This window comes from Labeo rohita, chromosome 9 (genome assembly GCF_022985175.1).
Source record: "Labeo rohita strain BAU-BD-2019 chromosome 9, IGBB_LRoh.1.0, whole genome shotgun sequence".
NCBI classification, from domain to species: Eukaryota; Metazoa; Chordata; class Actinopteri; order Cypriniformes; family Cyprinidae; genus Labeo; species Labeo rohita.
Window position 1 is genome coordinate 1,528,779 of NC_066877.1, and position 22,336 is coordinate 1,551,114.

Consider the following 22,336-nt stretch of genomic DNA (forward strand, 5'->3'; position numbering starts at 1 on the left):
AAGAAGAAACATCAGGCAATTGCCATTGAACCTTTAGAAGGGAGCTGAAAGAAAATGTCAACGCAACTTAACTTCATAATGTGAATAGGTTCACAATAAGCTTGAAGTGGGTTCTGACTCCTGAACTAAAGTCAGATTCTTTTCCTCAAGAATTATGATTCTATTGATTTCTTAATAACTGAATTTAAATGTGGAAATGACCATGCAAAGTTAGATGAAATTCGCTGAAATTCTTTCACTGTGACCTTCTTTAATTTGGAGCAATTATGTATTTAGCTGAACTCAAACTTACTCTGGAAGCCACGGAAATGGGCTTTGTGCAACAGGCCTCAAGTCTAATAGCTTTATATATGAAGATACATTGACTTGATCTGCTGTATTTGCATTGCAGCCTGGATCTTTGCCTTAAATTTCAGCACCAGGCCATTTTAGAGGGCAACATCCTACTCGTACTCGTATTCAAAAACAACACAGAAGACCAGAATTGTGTAAATAGTTTAATTGGACACTGAGAAATCATCTAACTTTCTGAGAACAGATCTTTTTTTTGCAGTACTGTAAGCATACAATGCCTAAGATACATCGACAAAACAAAATGCCAGTTTAATCCAGTTTTTATGAGTGGAATGTAGAGAGGTGAGACAGACTTTTGTAATGGTTCTAATGCTACAACTGCATCCGATTTCTGACATGTTATAGTGTAGACGAGACGTTCTAGTGTGATGTTGCTGCATGTCTAAAAGACCTTGTTCAGGTATTCAGTTTTATTAAATATACAAAATGCAGGAAAAAAAGAGAAAACTATAAGTTAAAATATTTAAATGTTGTAGTACAGAATGATTTTTAAACAATATTGTTTTTAAACATTATGTACAATATTAGAAGATTAAAAAGTTAAAAAGATGCAACAATTTTATAGCAAAATATCTGTACATTTAACAAACGCTTTTTGTGTGATTTTTATATTTTTGTTTTTAAATAGAATTACACATCACAAATGTAAATTTGTGCAGGTCAGTATAGAACCACACACATTTCAGGCCTTATTTTCCATCATCTGACCTAGAACGCATGAAACAAGCCCAGTTACAGCAACTGAGTTCTATGAGGAACCTGATCTTGTGTAGTGAAGAACAAGTGCCACAGGGGAAGAGGTTTGCGGTAATGCTTAGCAGCCGTACGTCACAAACGCAGTAAGTAGTGGCAAGTGTTTAAAATAAAAGGAACATTCTATTTTCAAAAATAGACAGCATCTGTCGATTATATTCAGTCAATATTACATTTACCTCAATGCACTTCCAATGAAAATCTGCGGGGCAAGTGTACTAGAGTTTAAAAGCATACATGTACTGCAAAGCTCATATTTAATGTAACTGGTAAATTCTGATAAAGTAACCCAATTACATGGTCTTGACAGGAGTGCTATAGAAAATACTGGTTTTAAAACACAAGAAGTAACTGATTCTATCACAATAGTCAAGTAAACGTATTAAGTCTTGAGTTTCTAGTTTAAAAACTGTATTTTAACATTTATTCCTTGCCCCATAAACTTTCATTTGAAGTGCTTTAATGTAAACAAGATGTTTGCTGAGCACAGAGCTTCTCCCGTATTGAAAATGGAACATTATTAGTCAATGACCTTGTGAAAATGCTCGACTCCTTTGTCCATAATTTGTAAAGGCTTCACATCTCCACTTTGGTTTAACCTACAGTTTGAGGACCAAAACCTACATGCAGTCTTGCTTGTGTAGCATTTTAATTAAGACTTGTCAACAGTCTTTCAAAACATGAGGTACACGAGTTCTCCTGCCTTTGCTTTATATTTCACATTTGCCTTTGTCCCATGTACTTAACATCAAATCTTTCTACAACGCCTTTCCTTACTCCTTCTCCTACTTAACTGAACTCCTTCTTCATCTGATTCTGTGGACCAATAGTACAACATCCGCTCGCGGCCCCCTGCAGTAACCCCACCACGACTGCGATCGACACCTTTTGATTAGAGTTGGATCATGATGTCAAGTAGTCCAACAGCTGATTGACTAGTCTGTTCGTTTATAAAGATTTTTACAGGGCCTGTCCCAATACCCACACTTGCAGTCTTTGTGAGCACTTTTGTGTACTTACATGAAATATTTCCTGTATTTTAAGTGTTCAAGTGAGAGTGAAGACCGCAGGTCTCAAGTGTGTCCATGTGTGGAATGTTTGATTACCCAATGGAACACACTTACGGAACAATTTTATAAAAAAATGTAAGTTAGGTTTTTACAGAGCTTTATTTACACATTCTGATGTTCAGTACTGCAATAATAAACTTCTGTTACTATGTAACAGATGACAATATAATTGTGGTTATAATGTTTTACAAAATATACATTCTTATCTCTGCGATAAAATGTGTGACATTGTTTTAATACCAAATTATATGTAATGTCTATTTAAAGATAGCTTAGCTGTGGATTTAATGTGCATTAAGGACACAAGGCTTTGGCATTTTTCAGACCTGGGACAGTCTTCCTGTTGAGTGCACATGCTCTTGAGTAGCCGAGACAACAAATGTGGGTATTGACAACAATGCATTTAAATATCGTTATTATCAAACATCAAATCACCTTAAGTGAGGAATGTTCTTATTATTTTCATCTTTGGCCCCTGTGACGCCCTGCAGCATCTCAAGCCATCAACACTGCATTATACAACTTTTAAAAAAGTTTTCATAATGCTTCTCAGCCTGTATTCCAGTCCACTGGGCTCTGTCTGTCTAGTTTTTAACACAGGAATACATGGCTTTCTTAAGACCAACCAGTAGATTTGGGGAACTCACCACTCACCATCAGCTTTTGATCTGTGGTGAAAGCACTGGAATGTTAAGAGGCCTTTGTACAGATTCATGATACATAAAGTGTTGGAAGAGTTTTACATTCTGACACTTTCTCGAGAAAAACACTGATCTCGCCTACAGTTTAAGCGCCATAGATAAAAGACAGATCAAGACACCGTTTGTCATATAAAAATTCACAGACAAAAGACATTGACTACAACACATGTATGATTCAACACCTGATGGGACAGATGTTAAACGTAGGCACTTGGCTTTCAGACCTGCTGTCATCTTTATCAGTCCTTCATTATCCTGTTTAGGAGCAGTTAGCTCCTCCTCCACTCCTCCAGCCCATCCAATCACATCCACTCTGCCCTCGTCACATGACCATCTCTGCATTGTTGATTGGTCGCAAATTCTGATCATCAAAACGTCTTCGAACGCTCCTCCTGACGGCGTCAGCACGCCTGTAAGGCTGGTTTCTCAGATCTGATGCAGGAGGAACAGAATAAAATGTCAGTTTTTGAGTTTAGATCCTCTGGACATGCTGGTGTCCAACTGGGCAAAGCAGCTTGAGTTTGGACTAAGTACTTTATTTTATTTCAGCTTCTGAATTTAATGGGAATGGTAACTATGGTGTTTGCCTCTTTTTAGAAACTTGTTTTCAACAACGTTGTTGGGAAAACACTCACAGTGGCCCCACAATGTGTTTGAACTCTTAAACCACATGTAAAATGTCTGAATGTCACTGCATTATATGACAAAATATCAAGTGTTCTCTTGTGCTCAAACACTGCAGGAGCTGCAGAAAGTTGATCAGTTTTGTTGACAATAGCTTGTGTTCTCAAAGTTTTAATAGATGTACAGTATTCCTGTATCTCAAACAGTAGCGTGGCTCTACCACCGCCAAGGTCATAGTGTTTGATTCCCAGGGAAGGCACGAACTGATAAAATCAATTCCTTAAATGCAATCTAAGTAATTTTGGATAAAAATGTCAGCTTAAAGCATAAGTCAATTCTTAGCAGATAACCACAGAATCAATTAACTGCAAGTGTTCTGCAATGTAAACATTTCTTGTAATATAAATTAATGTAATATTTAAGCTATACTACTAAAGGATAAAGGCTCTCATTTGGCTGCAGGTAATCACAACTGTACTAATGGTGACTGCCAAAAACACAGCAGTTCAGTAAACAAAAAGTGAATTTTGAATAATTCAAATTTTAGATGTAATACTGACCAACGTTTTGTCAACAAAAATAGTTTAAAACTGTAACAGGATCTTGTTGCTCTGAGCAACACACAGTACTGTGTCTAAATGAATCAGTTTTGTTTTGTTTTTGAACAAATTGTTTCAATCAATGATTCAATGACTCACGTATGACGACCCTTGTCACCACTTACAGGTGTAAACTTGCAGAATGAGTGATTTCAGTTTGTCTGGAACATGCTAGTATAAATGTGGTTTTGTATATATTATAATATATATGTATATATATATATGTATATATATATATATATATATATATATATATTATTTAATCAGAATGCATGGCTACTTTTAATGGCCGTTTGCCTTTTAGAACATGCTGATCCACAAATTGAGTTCTTGTAGCAAAAAGCATTTGCATTTATAGACTTGCAATGATTAAATGTCCAAATGTCTTTGTTTTGTAAAACCATACTTCAGTGTCTTTATTTACAGTACATCTAGTTCAGTCAGAAAAATCTAGATGGCGAAGGCTGGTTTTACATAGTCCTGTATATACAAATAATTTACTACATGCCACAAACTGACTGGTCTTTGCTTGTTCTGAAACCAATAAGATTGCTTGCTCAACATTTAAATAGTAATATTAGGTTCATTGTTCACTGTAAAGTGGTCCTGCAGTGTGATATGAGAAAACCCTCCACCTCCCCCAGCTCCACCTGTCTAGATCTGCTGCAGATTTTATGTTTAACTATTAATGCAGCAGCAGTATCTTTATTATTTCAAACCCAAAACAAATATATTTTTTAAATATTTTATATTGGCAGTGTAGAGGCTATTTACACTAAATACAAATAGCAATTCAATGCTATTTACACTGTGAAAATAGCATATTTTCTGTACAAAGTGCAAATAGCGATGCATGCTAGTTACACTAAGTGCAAATAGCAATAGATTCTATTTATGTTAAGTGAAAATAGCAGTATTTTTATAGTGATATGCTATTTACACTAAGTGCAAATAGCTATAAATTATATTTACACTATTGTAAATAGTTTTCTTCTATTTATACTACTTATTCAAAATAGTGGCAATTATCTGCACCTCAGTGTTGTAGTACATTATAAAACAGCATGCAAAAATAACGTATTGGGTGTAAATTATAATTTAAATTCAGATTGTTCAATGGAAGCCACTTTATCGAGACAATAAAGCCCTCCCCTACACCTACACCTATCCTAACCGATACTTTATTTTCAGCTTTTTGGTTATTTCCTTCATTTTAATTGAAAATAATTTCCTTTGCGATGTGATATGAGATTTGAAAAAAGGTGGATTCATGTCGATCGTTTCAAAAACACTATGATATGCGCTTTACCATCTACGCCACTGGAGCTATTGTTTGACAATCATCTTTAGTAGTGTCGATGAGCCCAATCACACATTGGTAGGCAAAGTTAGTGTAAATAGCCTCTGCCAACAAGGCGGGCTATTTGCACTTAGTGTAAATAGACACTCAGTTTTATGTTTCTTTCAGTAAATTTACATTTAATGCAATGACATTGACATGTTTAATTCATTTTGGGGTCAGTGTACCTACTACAGAAGCTTAACTCAAGGTTTTAATGGCATTAATGAAGACTCGGCTATTTCTAAGTGTTGGTCAGTTCAACGTGAGACTATGCAGGCAGCGTCTCTGTGTCTCAGGTCACGGCATCACCTAATCAAACTAATTTCCAAATGAAATCAGTTCAACAGGGTGATGTACATGAGTACCTGGAGACCTCGAAGGTCAGAACTCAATAGGCCTGATGTGTGTTAAGTAGAACGACAGATAGAAAGAGAACACAAAAAGATGGCTTTTGTATTCAGTGTCAAAAGCAACTGATCTACAATGGATGGAAAAGAATGAAAGACAAATAATAATAAAGAGAGAGATGCTTGCCAGGTCTGAGTAGCATCCACTGGGGTACTACTGGAAGAGTTCCTTACCCTCCAGTGCACATTGGGAAATTTAGTAATATTATTCTTCTTTAAGGCTGAGTGGAGAGGAAACAAAAATGGAGGTTAGACTGGAGCAGACCGGACCGGATGCAAGTCGCGGCACAGGGAGCCAAGCTGCCCAGGGCTCAAAGAGGAAAGGTCAAAGGCCACAGGCAGGCGCTGGAGGGTGTTACTGAAGCTCTGCTGATACTGCGGTAATGAACTCATTGACTCAAGCTGCTCTGCACAATGGCTCCAGCGTCCAGATACAACAAAGTGACATCTTTATGGTCACTTCATGTTCAAACAGTGAAACCAATGACAATGTGTCAAGCCTCCCAAAAGTGCATTGTTATAGGCCAGGATGTACAGTAAGTTAAGCTCAAGCAGTCATGGTGCATGCTAAAAACTAAAAGCAATGCTACAACAATGTATCTCACCAAAACATCCTCCCAGTCAGATTTCATAATGGTAATAATAAAAGGTATTTTACAAAAAGAGGAAGAAGCCTGTAATTAGTACCATTGAGATTTTTTTTTTTTTTTGCAAGTTAACCTTTTTATGACAAGCACAATGCATATTTGTCTCATTATTTTTTTCTTTTTGTAATATTTACATTTTTGCATCTAATGTCAATTTTTGATGTTTGAAAGGTGCCATACAATTATGATTTATTATTAATGTTATTTGCATTTTCCCCCCCATTATACATTAAAAAGAAATGTGTTAAAATGAAATGAAAATGCAGAGGAAAAAACTGATGGTGCTAAAAACAAGCTCCACTGAAAAATTACTATTCTTATGTTTTTTTTGTTTTGTTTGTTTGTTTTCAACCCCTCAAGGATGTTTTGGTGAGATGTAACCCTAAATTTGGCTACAGAAGTACATTTGAATGACAAATTTCATTCACCCCCTGCAAATGCATACAGTCAGTAAAGCAAATGAACAGAACGCGGTTATAAGAGAAAAACATCCCAACATGCAACAAGTTAAACACATGTGGAACACGTGAAGTCATGTGATATTAGAAATTTCCCATCAGAGCAGGATGCGATGAAGGAAGAATGAAAAAATGCAGAAAACCAGCATAATGCAAATGGTTCCAAAATTCAATGACATTAAATATTATATATACTCACAATGACATGGACAAATGAACACATGAGCCAACTATAATGCCACAAACCATGCCCAACACGCCAGCACTACAAACATGACAGTTTCTGCCTGTTTGCAATATGTGAAACACTATTTGAGTAATGGATCATTCTTTAATTTGTGTATGAGTATTTGGTATTATAAAGAAAATATGCTATTATAACACCAATGACAAATTAACTTTTAACTTTTTCTTTTTTGTTTTATTTTAAGGGTAAAAACTTAGCTCATTCTGAAACTGCAGAGGGCGCTCTGAGTCAACCAATAGTACTGACACATCCGCATAAACCAACACAGCTGAAATATACAGATAATTAAGAGAGAATTCTAAACTCTGACGTGTTTGGGTTTTTGTGACATCATATTTCCTCTTATTAAATTCATGTTACAATGATGAATATGAATTTATGACACACTCCATGCAAAAGAAAACTGTGGTGACAACATATGCTTCCCTCCCCAAACCCCCCTTTCATGCAGGAGTTTAGTTGGAAAAGAAAGGAAAAATGAACACGCCCATGACATCATATCCATACGCCGGCCCACATTCAGAGGGGTCGGCCCCACAGGGAAATAAAACCAGGAATGTGAAGTGTGAAGGGGTGCGCACACACACACAGAGAATGAAAGAGAGCAGCTTTATCCAGCGACCTTTAAAAGAGAGAGAGTCTAAGCTTTAGAAGTGGAGCTCCTCGTTGAAGTAACGCGAGCTGCGTTTGGCCGTGCGCGCAGTAAAGGGGGCAGTCTTCAGCACTGCGTCCAGACGAAACACACACACATACAAACAACACAGGGTTTAACTGCCAGAGCAACAAGCACAATGTTAGCACTTTCTACACACGACAGCACACACTAATAATCACATGGTACTATAAAAGCTATCGCTATTTCAATATGGATTACATGCATGCCTAAAAAATAATGTAGCTGACAAGAGAATTGCACAAAAGGTACAAAAACACATTTATACTAAAAAAAAAAAAAAAAAAAAATTAATATAAAATAAATTTGCTGATTACACAGATTGTTTTGTCATGGTTAGAATTTAACTAAGAAATTCTATTAAGGGGTCATATCATTGAATTCAAATGAAATTTTAATAGAAATAGAGCTTATAAATACAGAAACAGCCAGATGCAGTTGAAGTCAAAAGTTTACATACACCTTGCAGAATCTGCAAAATGTTAATTAGTTTACCAAAATAAGAGGGATCATACAAAGTGCATGTTATTGTTTATTTAGTATTGACCTGAATAGGATATTTCACATAAAAGACATTTACATAGAGTCCACAAGAGAAAATAATAGTTGAATTTATAAAAATGACCCTGATCAAACATTACATACACTTGATTTTTAATACTGTATTGTTACCTGAATGATCTTTTTTTTTTTTTTTTTTTGTGATAATTGTTCATTCCCTTGTTTGTCCTAAAGAATTTTTTAAACTGCCTGCTGTTCTTCAGAAAAATCCTTCAGATCCCACAAATTTTTAGTTTTTCAGCATTTTTGTGTATTTGAACCCTTTCCAAAAATAATTTCGAGATCCATCTTTTCACACTGAGGACAACTGAGGGACTCATATGCAACTATTACAGAAGGTTCAAATGCTCACAGTGCAAGTGTACACATCTTCATTGTGTTCAAAAGTTTACACCCCCCCTAACTATTATTTTCTCGTGTGGACTATATGTAAACATCTTTACGTGAAATATCTTTTTCAGGTCAGTACTAAATAAAAATTGTGTATGTAAAATATAATTTTGTTTGTAATAAAACACTTCATATGATCCCTCTTGTTTATTTTGTAAAATAATTAACATTGCAGATTCTGCAAGGTGTACATAAACTTTTGACTTCCACTATATATATTTATGTATAAGTTTATCCACATACATAGAGTACAGTCATGTAAATTAGTATGTACTATATAGGATATCTCAACTGCCTGATGGCTTGAATAGTTAAAAAATGTAAACTCTATTATTGCACATCTCTAATCTACTAAATACGACTTCGAAGGCATGAAAATATTAAGATATTATAAACATTAACATTGTGATTTTCCGAAAACTTTACCTTAGGAAAGAAAGAAAAGAAATGTATGATATGACCCCTTCAGGACTAACACTAAACACTAACCACACACTGTTTAGTAGCTGTACTCCAGCTCACAGCTGTAAGCAGTAACAGTATGCGCACATTCAGCCTGTAATGACACTGGTCAGTAAATTGTTATTGAGCAGTAAAGCTTCCCACCAGTCACAAAGAGCTGGTTAGTGGCTCAAACTAACATGTTGCACGTTTTTATGTTTTACAGCCCTTTGCATGCAGACCCCAACAGCTGAACACAGAGCGTGTGTGTTTTACCTGTGATGATGTCCTCAATGGCTCCGTCTTTACCCTCATATACATGTCTGCTGTCCTTCACCTGCTTTTTCCTCAACTCCGCAATCAACTCCTGCTGCTGCCGCTTATTCTTATGAGATGGAGACTGAACACACAGACACACACATACATAATAACGTCACAGACTCACAATTAATGCGGAACGGGCTTTCTTTAATCTACAAACATCTATAAATGCTCCTCTAACCAGGTACAGTGCATTGCGAAAGTATTCATACCCCCTCATTTTTTTATGTTTTGTTGCGTTGCAACCTTATTTTAAAATGGTTTAAATTACTTTTTTTCCCACATCAATCTACACTCCATACACCATAATGACAAACCACAAATGTAGGCATTAACACAATCAAACATTTCTAGAGAAACCTGAAAATGTCTGCCAGCCCCCATCCAAGCTGAGAGAGCTTGAGAGGTGAAGCGGTGAGGCGAAGAATGGCAGATTATTGGCAAATACAGATGAATAAAACTTGTGGCATTATATCAAAAAAGACTTGGGGCCATAAAGGTTAAGGGTATGAATACTTATGCAATGTACTTATTTCAAGGTTTAATTTTTAAGAAATTTGCAAAGTTGTCACAAATCTGTTTTGTGCTTTGTCATTATAGTGTATGGAGTGTAGATTTATGTGGAAAAAAATATAATTTAAAGCAGTTTAACATAAAGCTGCAACATAAAATGTGAAAAAAATGAAGGGGTATGAAAACTTTTGCAAAGTATTGTAGATAGGTACATGCACACACAGGGTTTTTGCCATCTTTTTGCCAATTGCAAATAAGCAAGAAAATAAACTGGTCTTTATTTTAATCTTAATCTTAATCTTAATTTTAAACTATAGTTAAGCAACCCAATTCCTTGACACACACACAGACAGTACCTTCTGATCCTCTTGCTCCATCATAGCTTCTTGCTCAATCAGCTTCTCCATCATCATTTGCTCCTGTCTTTTCCTCTGTTCATTATCCTCCTCTGCTTGCTGACAGAGAAAAAATACCCATCAGTGAGGCATTTGGGAGTTATGTAACATGACTGATCCATGCAGTTACGGTTCATATGGCTGAAGGAGGTGAAGCAGATGATGTAATGCTGTGATTGGATGAGGGGAGGCAGGTGATTGATCACTTTACCCTGTATGCTTTCACAAAGCGCACAAACACTGGGAAAAACACAGACGGAGGTGTTGTTTTGGAATTTTCTCCAAAGAATTTCACCACTTCATCAAAGGCATCCTGAGACAATGAGATATGGAAAGACAGAGATAAACAACATTCAGAATCACCTGAAATACAATTACTAAATCTTAAAAAGACACATTTTTAATACATGTCATATAATACATATAATATTATTTCCCTTTCATATGAATCAAGATGTCTAATCCAAGTCTTCTGAAGAGACATAATTGCTTACCATGATGAACACATATAATTTAGGCTAAACATTAATCGATGTGACGGAAGCTCAAATCAGTCATTTGGCTGCTCATTTTTAATATAGCACGTGCTCTGTTTGAACTGGGGAGAAAGTGTTGAGTTCTGAGTTTTATGATAAAACAAACTCTTTAATTTTAAAATATAAAGGTAAAGATGATGTGACCCTTTTAAACTGATAGTTTATTGAGCTGTGGGGGTGACGTGTGTCCTGTGTTCACGGTACCTGAGCGATCTTGGCATCATCCTGAAGTTTTTTGAGTTTATTCTCATTTTGCTGTATGAAATCTTTGAGTAGTGTGTTGTGGCCGTGCATGCTATACTCTCTCCTGGTCAGATCCATCCCCCTCTGAAGCTCCTTGACGTCTAATAAGACATTCTCCAGAGAGACTGAGGAATAGACAGAGAGAATTCATTTAGTCGAGATCTTTAACAGAAACATGTTCTGTCAAGCCTTGATGTGTGAGCAAATATGATCTGCCCTGTTTATTGTAAATATAATCACATTTACGTATGACATGCTTCATACCTGCTGCAGCTTTCTCCACATAGTTCAGCTCATTATAGAAGAGCGACACCTGCTGGTATTTTTCCTTTACTACATTTGCGATATAGTGCAGAAGGGTGATCTTGCGGTCTGTTGATTTAGTGTCTAATAACTGGAAAAGGAAAGTATGCAAACCCTCAGAACATTTGAACCCTCATCTGGATTAATTATTAAATCACAAATGAAGAAAATATTTGAATGTGTTTTTTTACTTCAGAATAAGAATGAAAGAAGATTTTTAAATATTCCAGAAGTTCTTGGTGCATCTTTAAATCGGTGTTATTCAAATAAAAATAATACAATTATAAATGAATAATGACAGTTGTAGGATTATGGATAAAGTTCATAATCTATCAGGGTGGTTCGAATGTTATACCACACCCTGCATACTATAAATAACAATTAGCATTGTAAAAAATGAGGGGTGTTTTAGTGTTGTGCATTTATAATCAGAAGGATTTAATTTTTAGGAGCCAATATTTGAGTGAATCCAAAAATACAATGTAAATTGTACCAGGTCTAAGCTCTGCAGTTTGAAGCCATACACTGCTCCTCTTTTACTGCTGTTCATGTAGTTTCCCAGAGCCAAGATGATCTGAGAGAGAAACATATGCTCAATAAAGACACAGTCTGGAGAACAATGAATCACAGCAGAAGTGAAACACTTACTTCCAGAATCTTCTTGAGTTTTTGTGAGGACTTGATGGAGACGGATGCTGCAATAACAGCATGAAGTTGCTGTTGAGAAAAACAAAAAACAAAAGACAATAATAGAAAATGTCCAGCTGAATATAATATTTAATTACAATTAATAGTTAATTACAACTAGCTTTTTTTAATGCTTTAAGGTTAAACATTTGGGTAACACTTTACACATACATAAAATACTTCTATAGCATTTATTAATCTTTATTAATGTTAATTAATCTTAGAGTTAATGTTAATTTCAACACTAATAAAGTATTACTAATACATAATTAAAATGTTATATCTGTTAATATTATTTCATGGACATGAGTTACCATAAACTAACAATCAACAGTTGTATTTTTATTAGCTAACATTATTAAAATCAATATGTTCTGTAACAAATGCATTTCTAGTTGTTAAGGCATTAAAAAATTGTAAAGTGTTACCACAAATTAAGAAACATCCAAAGCGATCGCATGCACCAATTCAACTGTTTGCTAGAAGCAAATAATTTTTTACTCATTTTTTTTTTTTTCACATATTGTAGTATTGACTTGTCACTTGTCAAGCTCATTCGTTTATCCCTGTCATTGAACAGTAGTAGTATTTACCTTTAATTTATGAGTAATGTAAGTTAACCAATATTTCTCATCCCAAACCAGCTTCATCTTAAATAAATATTAAAATAAATGTAAATGTATTTTTTTACTCACTGTTTAATGCTAGAACAATAAAATCACTAAAACAATGGAAGTGTTTTCAAGTGTATTTAGCAAATTTTGGTAAAAGTAATAGACTATTTTGACCTTAGAGGTGAACAATCAGCATTTTCTGAAGATAACGTTTTTTTTTTTTTGTTTTTTTTACCTTATTAAAAAGTTTTAAAACAAATTTTGAGTTGTAAAAAAACATGGTTTTGCACTCTATTCATAGATAGCATCATGTAAAGAAGGGTTATGAAAGAATTCAAGAGTCTGTGAAAGGGAAAGTAATGCGAATTGGAAAAATCCATGGGTATGTCTAGATTAGTTCTCTAAATTTGCTTGGGAGATTAGGAGTGAATACGGGAAAATCCTTTTTTAATTCTTGATCAAATGTGCAGTCATTGTGGTAGAGCAGCTCTGGGTTTGAGTTATTTACCGGTGTGAGCATCTGAATGCTCTCTGTGAAATTGCCAACAAATGCCATGATGGTCATCTTCTGCATGAGACGCTCGATCTTGCTGAACTGGATCATGAAGCGATCCTCATCTGTTAGGTTCTCCAGTGGTTTGCGTTCCTTCTCATACTGCCGGAGAACTTTCAGCTCCGCTTCTGTTGGAATGAACCTCATCAAACACTCCACGAAATCCACCGGCAACGTCCGCAGGTCAAACCTTACACACACACACATCAAAGCATTATCCTCATTAATCTGATGACCTTGTCTTTGTTCTCATATTTGTAGTTTTCAGTCCTGTTTGGTTAATCATGAAAAAGACATTTATAATGAAGAAACATTCTATTTCTAGGGCAGTTATCAAGAGATGTCGGTAATAATTTCAACTGTTTATACATGAATTACATTTGAATGGCTCTGCAGATCTCCTCTGATGTCTTGCCCACTTTTCTGAGTGTGATGGCCAGGTTTTTAGCTCTGTTGGAGTCCAGCAGTGAGATTTTATTTGGTAATTTCTGAGAGGTCTTCTGTTTGCTGGAGGTGATGTCTATGGCAGGACCCTGTGCTTTCGTCTTAAACATCTCTTCAAACTCATCCACATTCAGATCCTGAAACAACAGACCACAGTCACTGTTCATTATTAAATTCACTGATCCTTATATCTAACACTGTCAAATTATAACAGCCAGCCTGGAATCCCTAAAGCATATCAACATGGAACTGAAGTATAAGCCAACAATTAAGTTTATAAAGTACTGTAAAACAAACAAATTTTACTGTATTTAATACAGTCAGGGCCAAATTAGTCTCAGCCTCATATGTCATGCCCACGGAACGTTGGCCGTCAGTCTGAGGGTCTGGCTACGCAAGACTAGGGCCAAACTTACACAATCCCTTCACATCATGTCATTCAACACTGATGTAAATAACTGTACTATATACACTACCACTCAAAATTTTTGGTAAGTTTTTAATGCTTTTAAAAGAAGTACTTCATTCTAATAAAGGCTGCTCAAAAATAATAGCAATGATAATGATAATATTGATAATGACAAATACAGTAGTGGAAGTTATTACAATTAAAAATATTTTTTTCTATTTTAAAATATTTTTTAATATAATTGTACATTTATTTAACTTATTCCTGTGATGCAAAACTGAATTTTCTCTAGGCTTTTTGCTTGAGCCTTCAGTGTCACATGTTTTTTCAGAAATAATAATTTTTATTGTAGATTTACCATTTTTTATTCATGTTTAAACTTGAAACTTGTTGTACTGCTTAATATCTTTACTGTCTTTACTACAGTCTTTACTGTCATTTTTGACAAATTGTATCCGCCCTTGCATTAAGTTAATTTAACTTAATTGAACGGTAGTGTACTGTATATAAATGCTTTAAAATATATATATAGATTCTTACCCAGAGTACATATGCTAGTGCATAATTTTCATAATTGCAACCTCTGACATAAGAAAAATTCACAGATACTCCTGTAGAGAACATTATACCATTACAGCATACAGGAACTAGGTGTTGATCATAATAATGTATTATACAGCAACATATTATGCAGGAATTATACACTGTAATATACACTATAATGCCTTCATATTGCATCATATGTACATACAACACAGAATGTATTGCCATCAAGACATCTGGTACATTAATGTTTATTGTTTAATGTTAAGTTTATTAATTATTACAATAATTGTATTATACTGCTTTATAATAAAAGCTACTGCATGTATTGTGTAAGTGACAAAAATTATTAGCTGATGCCTTTGCTTTCTTTTGTACTGTAACAAAACAAACGTTTTTCCCAAGTTTGACAACTTTTTAAAATTTTTAAAACTGCGTCTCACCTTGAATCTCAGAAGATTCTGGCTGCTTTCTTTTTTTTTTTTTGTTTGTTTAGAACACAGTACTGCAAGGATTAATGGGGCTAGAATACAAACTTTTACCTATCGGAGTAATATAGCCCAAGTTTTACAAGAATTGCTTTAAATTGAAGATGCATTGTTCTGTGTGGTAATTTCCTGCCATGGTTTATATGTATTATGCTTTGAAGTACCATGAAGTATTAATCACTGTACTTGTGTTTTTGTGTGTGTGTGATTTTTTTCTGGGTATTTACACTGTCATTCAAGCTCTGTAATGTCATAAGTTCAAATAAAAAAAAATAATCACAAAAAAATTGTCTCACCTCCAATATTCTTTCGTCATCAATCTCGTTGAACACGGTGCCGTTGATCTGATTGGGTTTCAGCGCCACCCAGTTAAACACTGGCATACGGAACTTAGTCTTGATAGGTTTCTTGATCTTCACAGCTACACAAGATGACAGAAAAAAACATGTCAAAAACATCATGCCAGTTACACAAACACAAAGCATGCATTTTGGTCTACTGAGTGATGTGGAGCTGGTTTGTGAACAGCAGGCACAGATCTGAACGTGTCCGGTGCACATTTATAAGAGAACGTGAGGAGGAAATGTGTGAACATGAGACCTGTGATACTGTAAGCATTACCCCTCTCAGCCTACAAGAGCTGTAGTCTCTCATATCCTGAGGAATGTGATTGTGTTGGAAGGTTACTGTGATCCTAAATCACACATGAGAAGATTTTATAATATTAAGAGACTGCAGAATTAAAAACTCCCAGAGAAAGCGCAAATGAGATCTCAATTGTTTCTCCTCGAGAACAATGAAATTAAATAAAGAATAAATGGAGATTTGCTTAGATGGAGACTTCTCAGATGTTTCTCCTGTGAAAAATTCATTTATGTGAGTTTCAAATAAGACCTCAACAATGTCTCAAACTGTGCTCAGATTTTTCAAAATATCAAATGATTCCAAGAAAATGATCTGAGCTTTTCATATTCATTTTATGGCTCTATATTCTTATGTTAACAACAGTTTTATTTGTGTTTATTTTGGTTATGAAACATAACGGAAAACGTGTGTTTAGGCAATGAGACAGACGCTCATGGCTGTTCTTGGGTTTCCATATGAGGATGTGACTCAAACAGTGTCTCGTTATGAGAATGAGTCAAATGTTGGTTTTCCTTCATTTACGCAGACTCATAATCTACAAAAACTTTCAAAATAATCCACTTAATGACTGAATCTGACTCAGACACAGCAAACACAGATTTCAACATGCTCGATTAAGGCTGAATCAAAATCCAACAATACTAATCTCTGATCAAATGCTACAAGGAGGGAATGAGAGCACTTTTCAGTGCAGCTGAGGGTTATGGGTAATATGATGGTGTGATATTAGGCCATGCAGAAAGTGTGGCCAGAAAAGCGAGAATAAACTCTCAGTGTGTAAAACATTCCTGAATTTACGCAACTATCGCCTTATCTGACGATCAGTCGCCTGTAACGGCACGGCACACTGTTTCAACATGCAAACACAACACAATCAAACACTTACTCACACTGCGGACATGGTATTTTTAGTCTTCCTGCCTTATGATGTACATTTATTTATATAAAACACAAAAATGTTAAATGTGGTAATTTCACACCAGTCGATTAAAAGCAACTGCATAAATTGCTGCTGTAAATGAAGTTATTTATTTATTTATTGGCAAATGCCACTTGCTTTCATATTTTACTTTCATTGCAATGACATTAAGGCATTTGTAAGAGTGACTTGAAGTCAGAAACATATTCTACAGAACTGCATGAATAAAAGTGAATGCTGTCCATACTTTCAAGTTTTTGTGTTACTGTGACAGAAACAAGCTTTAGTCCTTGAGGGGGCGATAGAATCACCTTATAATATTCTGTTAATCAGGTAAATAACTTTAAATGAATATTTAACTAACTAGCTGTCTCAGCAAGATTCCTTTCAGACTCATAAAAAAAAAAAAACTTGTTTTACTGCAGTATGAAAAAAGAAATTTTCACCACATTACTTCAGTAACTCAATAACAATAAAATCATTTTAGTTTCTAAAATGCATCTGTATAATAATGAATTTTGAATAATAATATACATTTTTATAGTAATGAACATTTTGAAGACCTTTTAGGGTTGAACAATTCTACTTTTGATTGTTATTACTTTATATTTTTATATAAAAAAAAATTAAGCAAAATAAAAAAAAAAAATACTGTAATAATATTATAATACTATAATAATATAATAATATTATTTGTACAGTACAACTGTAAAATTACAGTACTAACATGCTAAACCATCAAGCTTTAATTTTGGCTGTAATAACTGTACTAAGCCATATCATGTTTTTTTATTTGCGTTATGCAGTCCTACAGATTACTGATGCAACTGTAGAATACATGTTACTGTATGTTACTGTATGAGAATGCAATATGTATTTGAGTTATAAGTTGTGTTGTAGACGAAACTGCGCTTGGACTGCTAGTTGCGTTTGTGTTTACTGGAGTTCTGCAGTTCTTAATGGCAACTTAATGACAAATAGATCTGTAGATGTGGAGCTGATGTGAATTGTAGTTTTGTTTTCCATGAGGTTGCGGTTCATGGCTTGAGCTATGGAAAGAAGGATTTTGTCCACTGTGGAGTGTAGAAATAAGAGCTTACATCTCATGGAACATGTGGTCTCATAGGTTGGCATTAGAGTCCTGTTATTTGCTGAACTTTGTAAGCAAGGTCTAAAGAATGTTTCTCTCTGGTTTTTAAACGGTAAGGAAAAGTTCTGCAAAAGCGTCCAATTTCATGCTCAGTTTCAAAAGGAACAACCAGCAATGCAGCTTTATTGTCATTGTCAGATCAAGATTACAGAGGAACTGAGTGTGTTTTCTTAGAGACAAAAATACCATGACCAAACACATATTAAGACTGAGCACACACACGACATGACACAGCAAACCTACAGTACAGTTTGATGGGTCCCTCTATGGCGGCGCAACAGGTAGAGCAAAAATAAGCAGAGAGAAAGAGCTGGTTAAAGAGCAAACAAAACACAACCTCTGATTCCAAAGTTCTGATCGGCCCTTTCCTACAGTGTGCATTACCACTGAATCCTAAATACAGATTGTTTCATAAGGAATGATAAAGATCAATTTGAGAGAGAAGTTACTTGCACAGTTTTTTATAATAAAAAGCAAGTATAGACTTGAATTAGGAAAAGCTTACTTTGCAGTATGTGTACTGCCGTTTGTGGTCAGCAAGTTTTTTTTTTTTTTTTTCCTGAAGTAAATGAGTATTTTATTCAGCAAGGATGCATTAAATTGATCAAGTGATATGCATTTATAATGTTGCAAAAAAGGTAAATAAACACATAAATTAGGGTAATTTATGAACTTTTTTTCTTGAGAAAGAAAATATCAGTTTCCTGCAAAATATGAAGCAGCATAACAGTTTTCAGTATTGACAATAATAAGAAATGTTTCTTAAACAGCAAATCAGCATATTAGAATGATTTCTAAAGGATCATGTGACACTGAAGACTGAAGTAATGATGCAGAAATTTCAGAAATAAATGACATTCTAAAATATATATTTAAAAATGTAATTTTTAATTGTTATAATGTTTCACAATATTACTATTTTTTTACTGTGTTTTTAATCAAATAAATGTAGCCTTAGTGTGCATAAGAGACTTTTGAAATGATTCTAAAATATTTTTCAAAAATATCTTCTCAAACGCAGTGTAAGTCTTCCAAGTCTTGAGAATTTGCAAAGCTAGAATTTGAACAATGATATCCAAATGTTTTTATGTGCACATTTCTGTAATATTTTTAGAGTCTGCAATATTGCTCATGAAAGCCTTTATCTATTTCTAACACAAATTTGTACATCTTGTCCAATGGACATAAGTGTTTGCTCCATTAAAATCAATATGAAACTTTACACAAACTGTATTAGAGATTAAATCAGATTAATAAAATAATAAAGAAAATTACTACTATTTATTTTTAATCTCATGTTATTTTTATCTGGCGTACTGAACAGTCAAAGAGTTTCAGGCTTCAGCAGAACAGAAGTGATTCACTTGAGCTTGTTCAGACATTAAACCTTTTACGGGAAACAAAATGCTTGAGCTGTAATGATTGTTATCATTGGTCTGTGAGAGAAGACAGTGTGACAGCAGCTCCAGAGACCCGCAGTCGTTCTCAACTGATGCGTGAATTTTAAACACGAACTAATGCATACTTCAGGCTTCTTAAGAAGTTTGCGGCATATCTGAGTTTAAATCACTGAGATTTTCCTCCACTCATGTCACTGTTTTGGCATACTGTATCATAGTCTGAGCGTGTGATAATGGCTGTACATGATTGTTATGGTTTTGTCTTTAGTGTCAAGCAAGTTCCGTTACCTGCCAGTCCTGAGTTCATGATGACGGTAGGAGATCCACAGCCTGGAAGTGGAGGAGCCATGGGGGGCGGTGGAGGGGGCATAGGGGCAGATATATCGACAGCGGGGCCTGGAAGAGGAGGGGGAGGAGGGGGAGGAGGAGGAGGAGGAGGAGGAGCTGGTGCCGGAGCAGCAGATGGACCGTTTGGTACTGGAAAGAGGGAGAAAGTAGGTTCCATTAGCTATTTATTTATCTGATTGATTTTAAAAAATAGGCTTTGTGAGATTGACCTAAATAACCAAGATATTCCTGAGCATACAGGTATATGACACTTTCCTTAATATATCTAATTCTAATTTCTATCTAATATATTTAATATCTAATTTCAGAGTTATCGCCCCTAAACGTCACATACATCACAAACTGTTGGTGTCTCTTTATACAGTCAAACCAAAAACTATTCTTTTTTTTTTTTTTTTACTAGTGAGTGCAGGACACTATAGTTCATTTCTATAAGTGAGGATAGCAAAATAAAGTATACTGTGACACATTCTACCCAATAATTCTTCATACAGTGGACTACCAGTAAAATTGATAAAAATTTGGGACCAAAAATTTTTCAGACACTTTGACCTGACCATGTTTTGCTTAAATGTTTTTTTCTTCATTGCTAATGCTACCTTTTTAAACCACAGACTGAACAAAATTAAGCATTGCATAGTAATTGGTCAACAAAGTATTGATAGTTGTGTAAATATTGTCATACTAACAGTTGTCTGAATTTTTGGTTGATTGTAATCCATTACATACCTTTCAACAGTGTTGGGGAAAGTTACTTTCAAAAGTAATGCATTACAATATTGCATTACTCCCTTAAAAAGTAACTAATTAAGTTACTTAGTTACTTTTAATGGAAAGTAATGTGTTAAGTTACTTTTGCGTTACTTTTTAAATCTGGGCAGGGCTTGCTTTTTTGTGTTTAATCTAAAAAGTTCTATTTTTATCAAATGTAAAAGCCCTTTTACACCAAAAGCCTCAGGCTGAAGGAAAAGTAAATTCACGTCTGTACAGTAGAACACAGAAGAAGAAAGCTATAAAAATAAAAATTAAAAATCAGTTAACCATATGGTTGAGTTGGATCATTGAAGGTCAGAGACAAAGACACTGGTTAATAAAATGGGATTAAATGCAAAAAAGGATATTTGTATTATTTAACATTTAATTATTGCAGGTTTGCATCATATTCTGAGTTGCATTTCACTGTTTCACTTATTTATTTTGAAGAATACTGAATCTGTTTTTTAGTAAAGTGAATTAATGAATGTTCACATTTCACATCTTACACCCGATTTCTGTCAACATGGGGACAGAAGAGCTTTCAATTAACAAATGTGACCCTGGAGCACAAAAAGTAGCACGTTTCGAAGTAGCACAGGTATATTTGCAGCAATAGCCAAAAAAGCATTGCATTGGTCAGAATGATCGATTTTTCTTTTATGCCAAAAATCCTTAGGATATTAAGTAAAGATCATGCTCCATAAAGATATTTTGTACATTTCCTACAGTAAATACATCAAAACTTATTTTTTAAAGTACCTTTACTAGTTACTTGAAAAAAGTAATCTGATTACGTTACTTGTAATGCGTTACCCCCAATCAAAGTTATCTGACATTATCAAGATGAATTTGTTCTGACACAGTTTAACTCTGAGTTCTTGTCATATGTTATTACCATTTTCTAAACTCTAGCGAATAAACTGTGATAATGTGAGAAATGTTGAAGGTGTTTGAATACATTTTGGTTTGACTGTATATTGGCTACATTAGATGTTCTCTTCCTGTCTAAATGGGCATTTTTTTTTCACCAGATTACGCTGCAATACAGATCAGGCCTTGTGCTGAGAGTCATCATTTATTTAGGAGACATTTTATCCAAAGTGACTTACAATTAATGTCCAATGAACAGGCAAATAAACACAGGAAGTGCTTGTAATACAAAGTTTCAGACATTGTTCAGATTTGTACAAGGTAGACAGGGGGGGTTAAGGAAAAGAGAAAGCAAAGTTTTTTTTTTTTGTTGTTTTTTGTTTTTTAGGATGCAGTCAAATTTTGACAAAACAGATTTCAGATTTCAGTTTTGAGCTGTTGCTTGAAAATTGTCAGGGATTCAGTCAAAAGTCTGACTGGCTGCCAGGGTCAGAAATGTATTTTTAATGCTTAAAAAAACATAGTAAGCGAATTTTAAGAATTTCCTTATTTAAATCTGTCTGTGTTGCCTTTTATGTCAAATACTTGCATTTGTTCAGCTAATTCAGTCAGTCTAATCCAGGGGTGTCCAAACTCGCTCCTGGATGTCCTGCTGAATTTAGCTCCAACTTGCCTCAACACATCTGCCTGGAAGTTTCTAGTATGTCTAGTAAGACCTTGATTAGCTGGTTCAGGTGTGTTTAAATGGGGTTGGAGGTAAACTTTGCAGGACAGTGGCCCTCCAGGACCAAGTGCGAACACCCCAGGTCTAATCAATCACAATGTAATTGGCTGCTACCAATACAATTTTAATATTAGCAAAAATGTAACAGTAGTAACAGATTTAGTTCAACTGCACTGTGCACTGGTATTTTTTGCCACCCTTCCTGAAT

The 22,336-nt window shown here is 34.8% G+C and overlaps 1 protein-coding gene across 7 annotated transcripts in view; it reads right to left on the reverse strand.

The window, feature by feature from the left end:
* Nucleotides 1–484: 484 nt before the first annotated feature.
* fmnl2a (formin-like 2a) overlaps nt 485–22,336 on the reverse strand; it is a 78,523-nt gene continuing 56,671 nt past the window's right edge. The window contains exons 15-28 of one of the 7 annotated variants that reach the window (XM_051119253.1): nt 19,719–19,907; nt 18,274–18,294; nt 15,613–15,737; nt 13,811–14,013; nt 13,388–13,622; nt 12,227–12,295; nt 12,072–12,152; nt 11,540–11,669; nt 11,237–11,400; nt 10,708–10,809; nt 10,458–10,556; nt 9,544–9,667; nt 5,978–6,071; nt 485–3,310 (exon numbers count right to left, since the gene is read on the reverse strand). In XM_051119253.1, the coding sequence (XP_050975210.1) occupies nt 3,310; nt 5,978–6,071; nt 9,544–9,667; nt 10,458–10,556; nt 10,708–10,809; nt 11,237–11,400; nt 11,540–11,669; nt 12,072–12,152; nt 12,227–12,295; nt 13,388–13,622; nt 13,811–14,013; nt 15,613–15,737; nt 18,274–18,294; nt 19,719–19,907 (1,637 nt within the window). In that variant the 3' untranslated portion in view covers nt 485–3,309. Of the gene's footprint in view, nt 3,311–5,977; nt 6,072–7,824; nt 7,927–9,543; nt 9,668–10,457; nt 10,557–10,707; nt 10,810–11,236; nt 11,401–11,539; nt 11,670–12,071; nt 12,153–12,226; nt 12,296–13,387; nt 13,623–13,810; nt 14,014–15,612; nt 15,738–18,273; nt 18,295–19,718; nt 19,908–22,336 lie in introns of those variants that run through there. The other 6 variants (XM_051119255.1, XM_051119256.1, XM_051119257.1 and 3 more) reach the window with 6 other exon arrangements.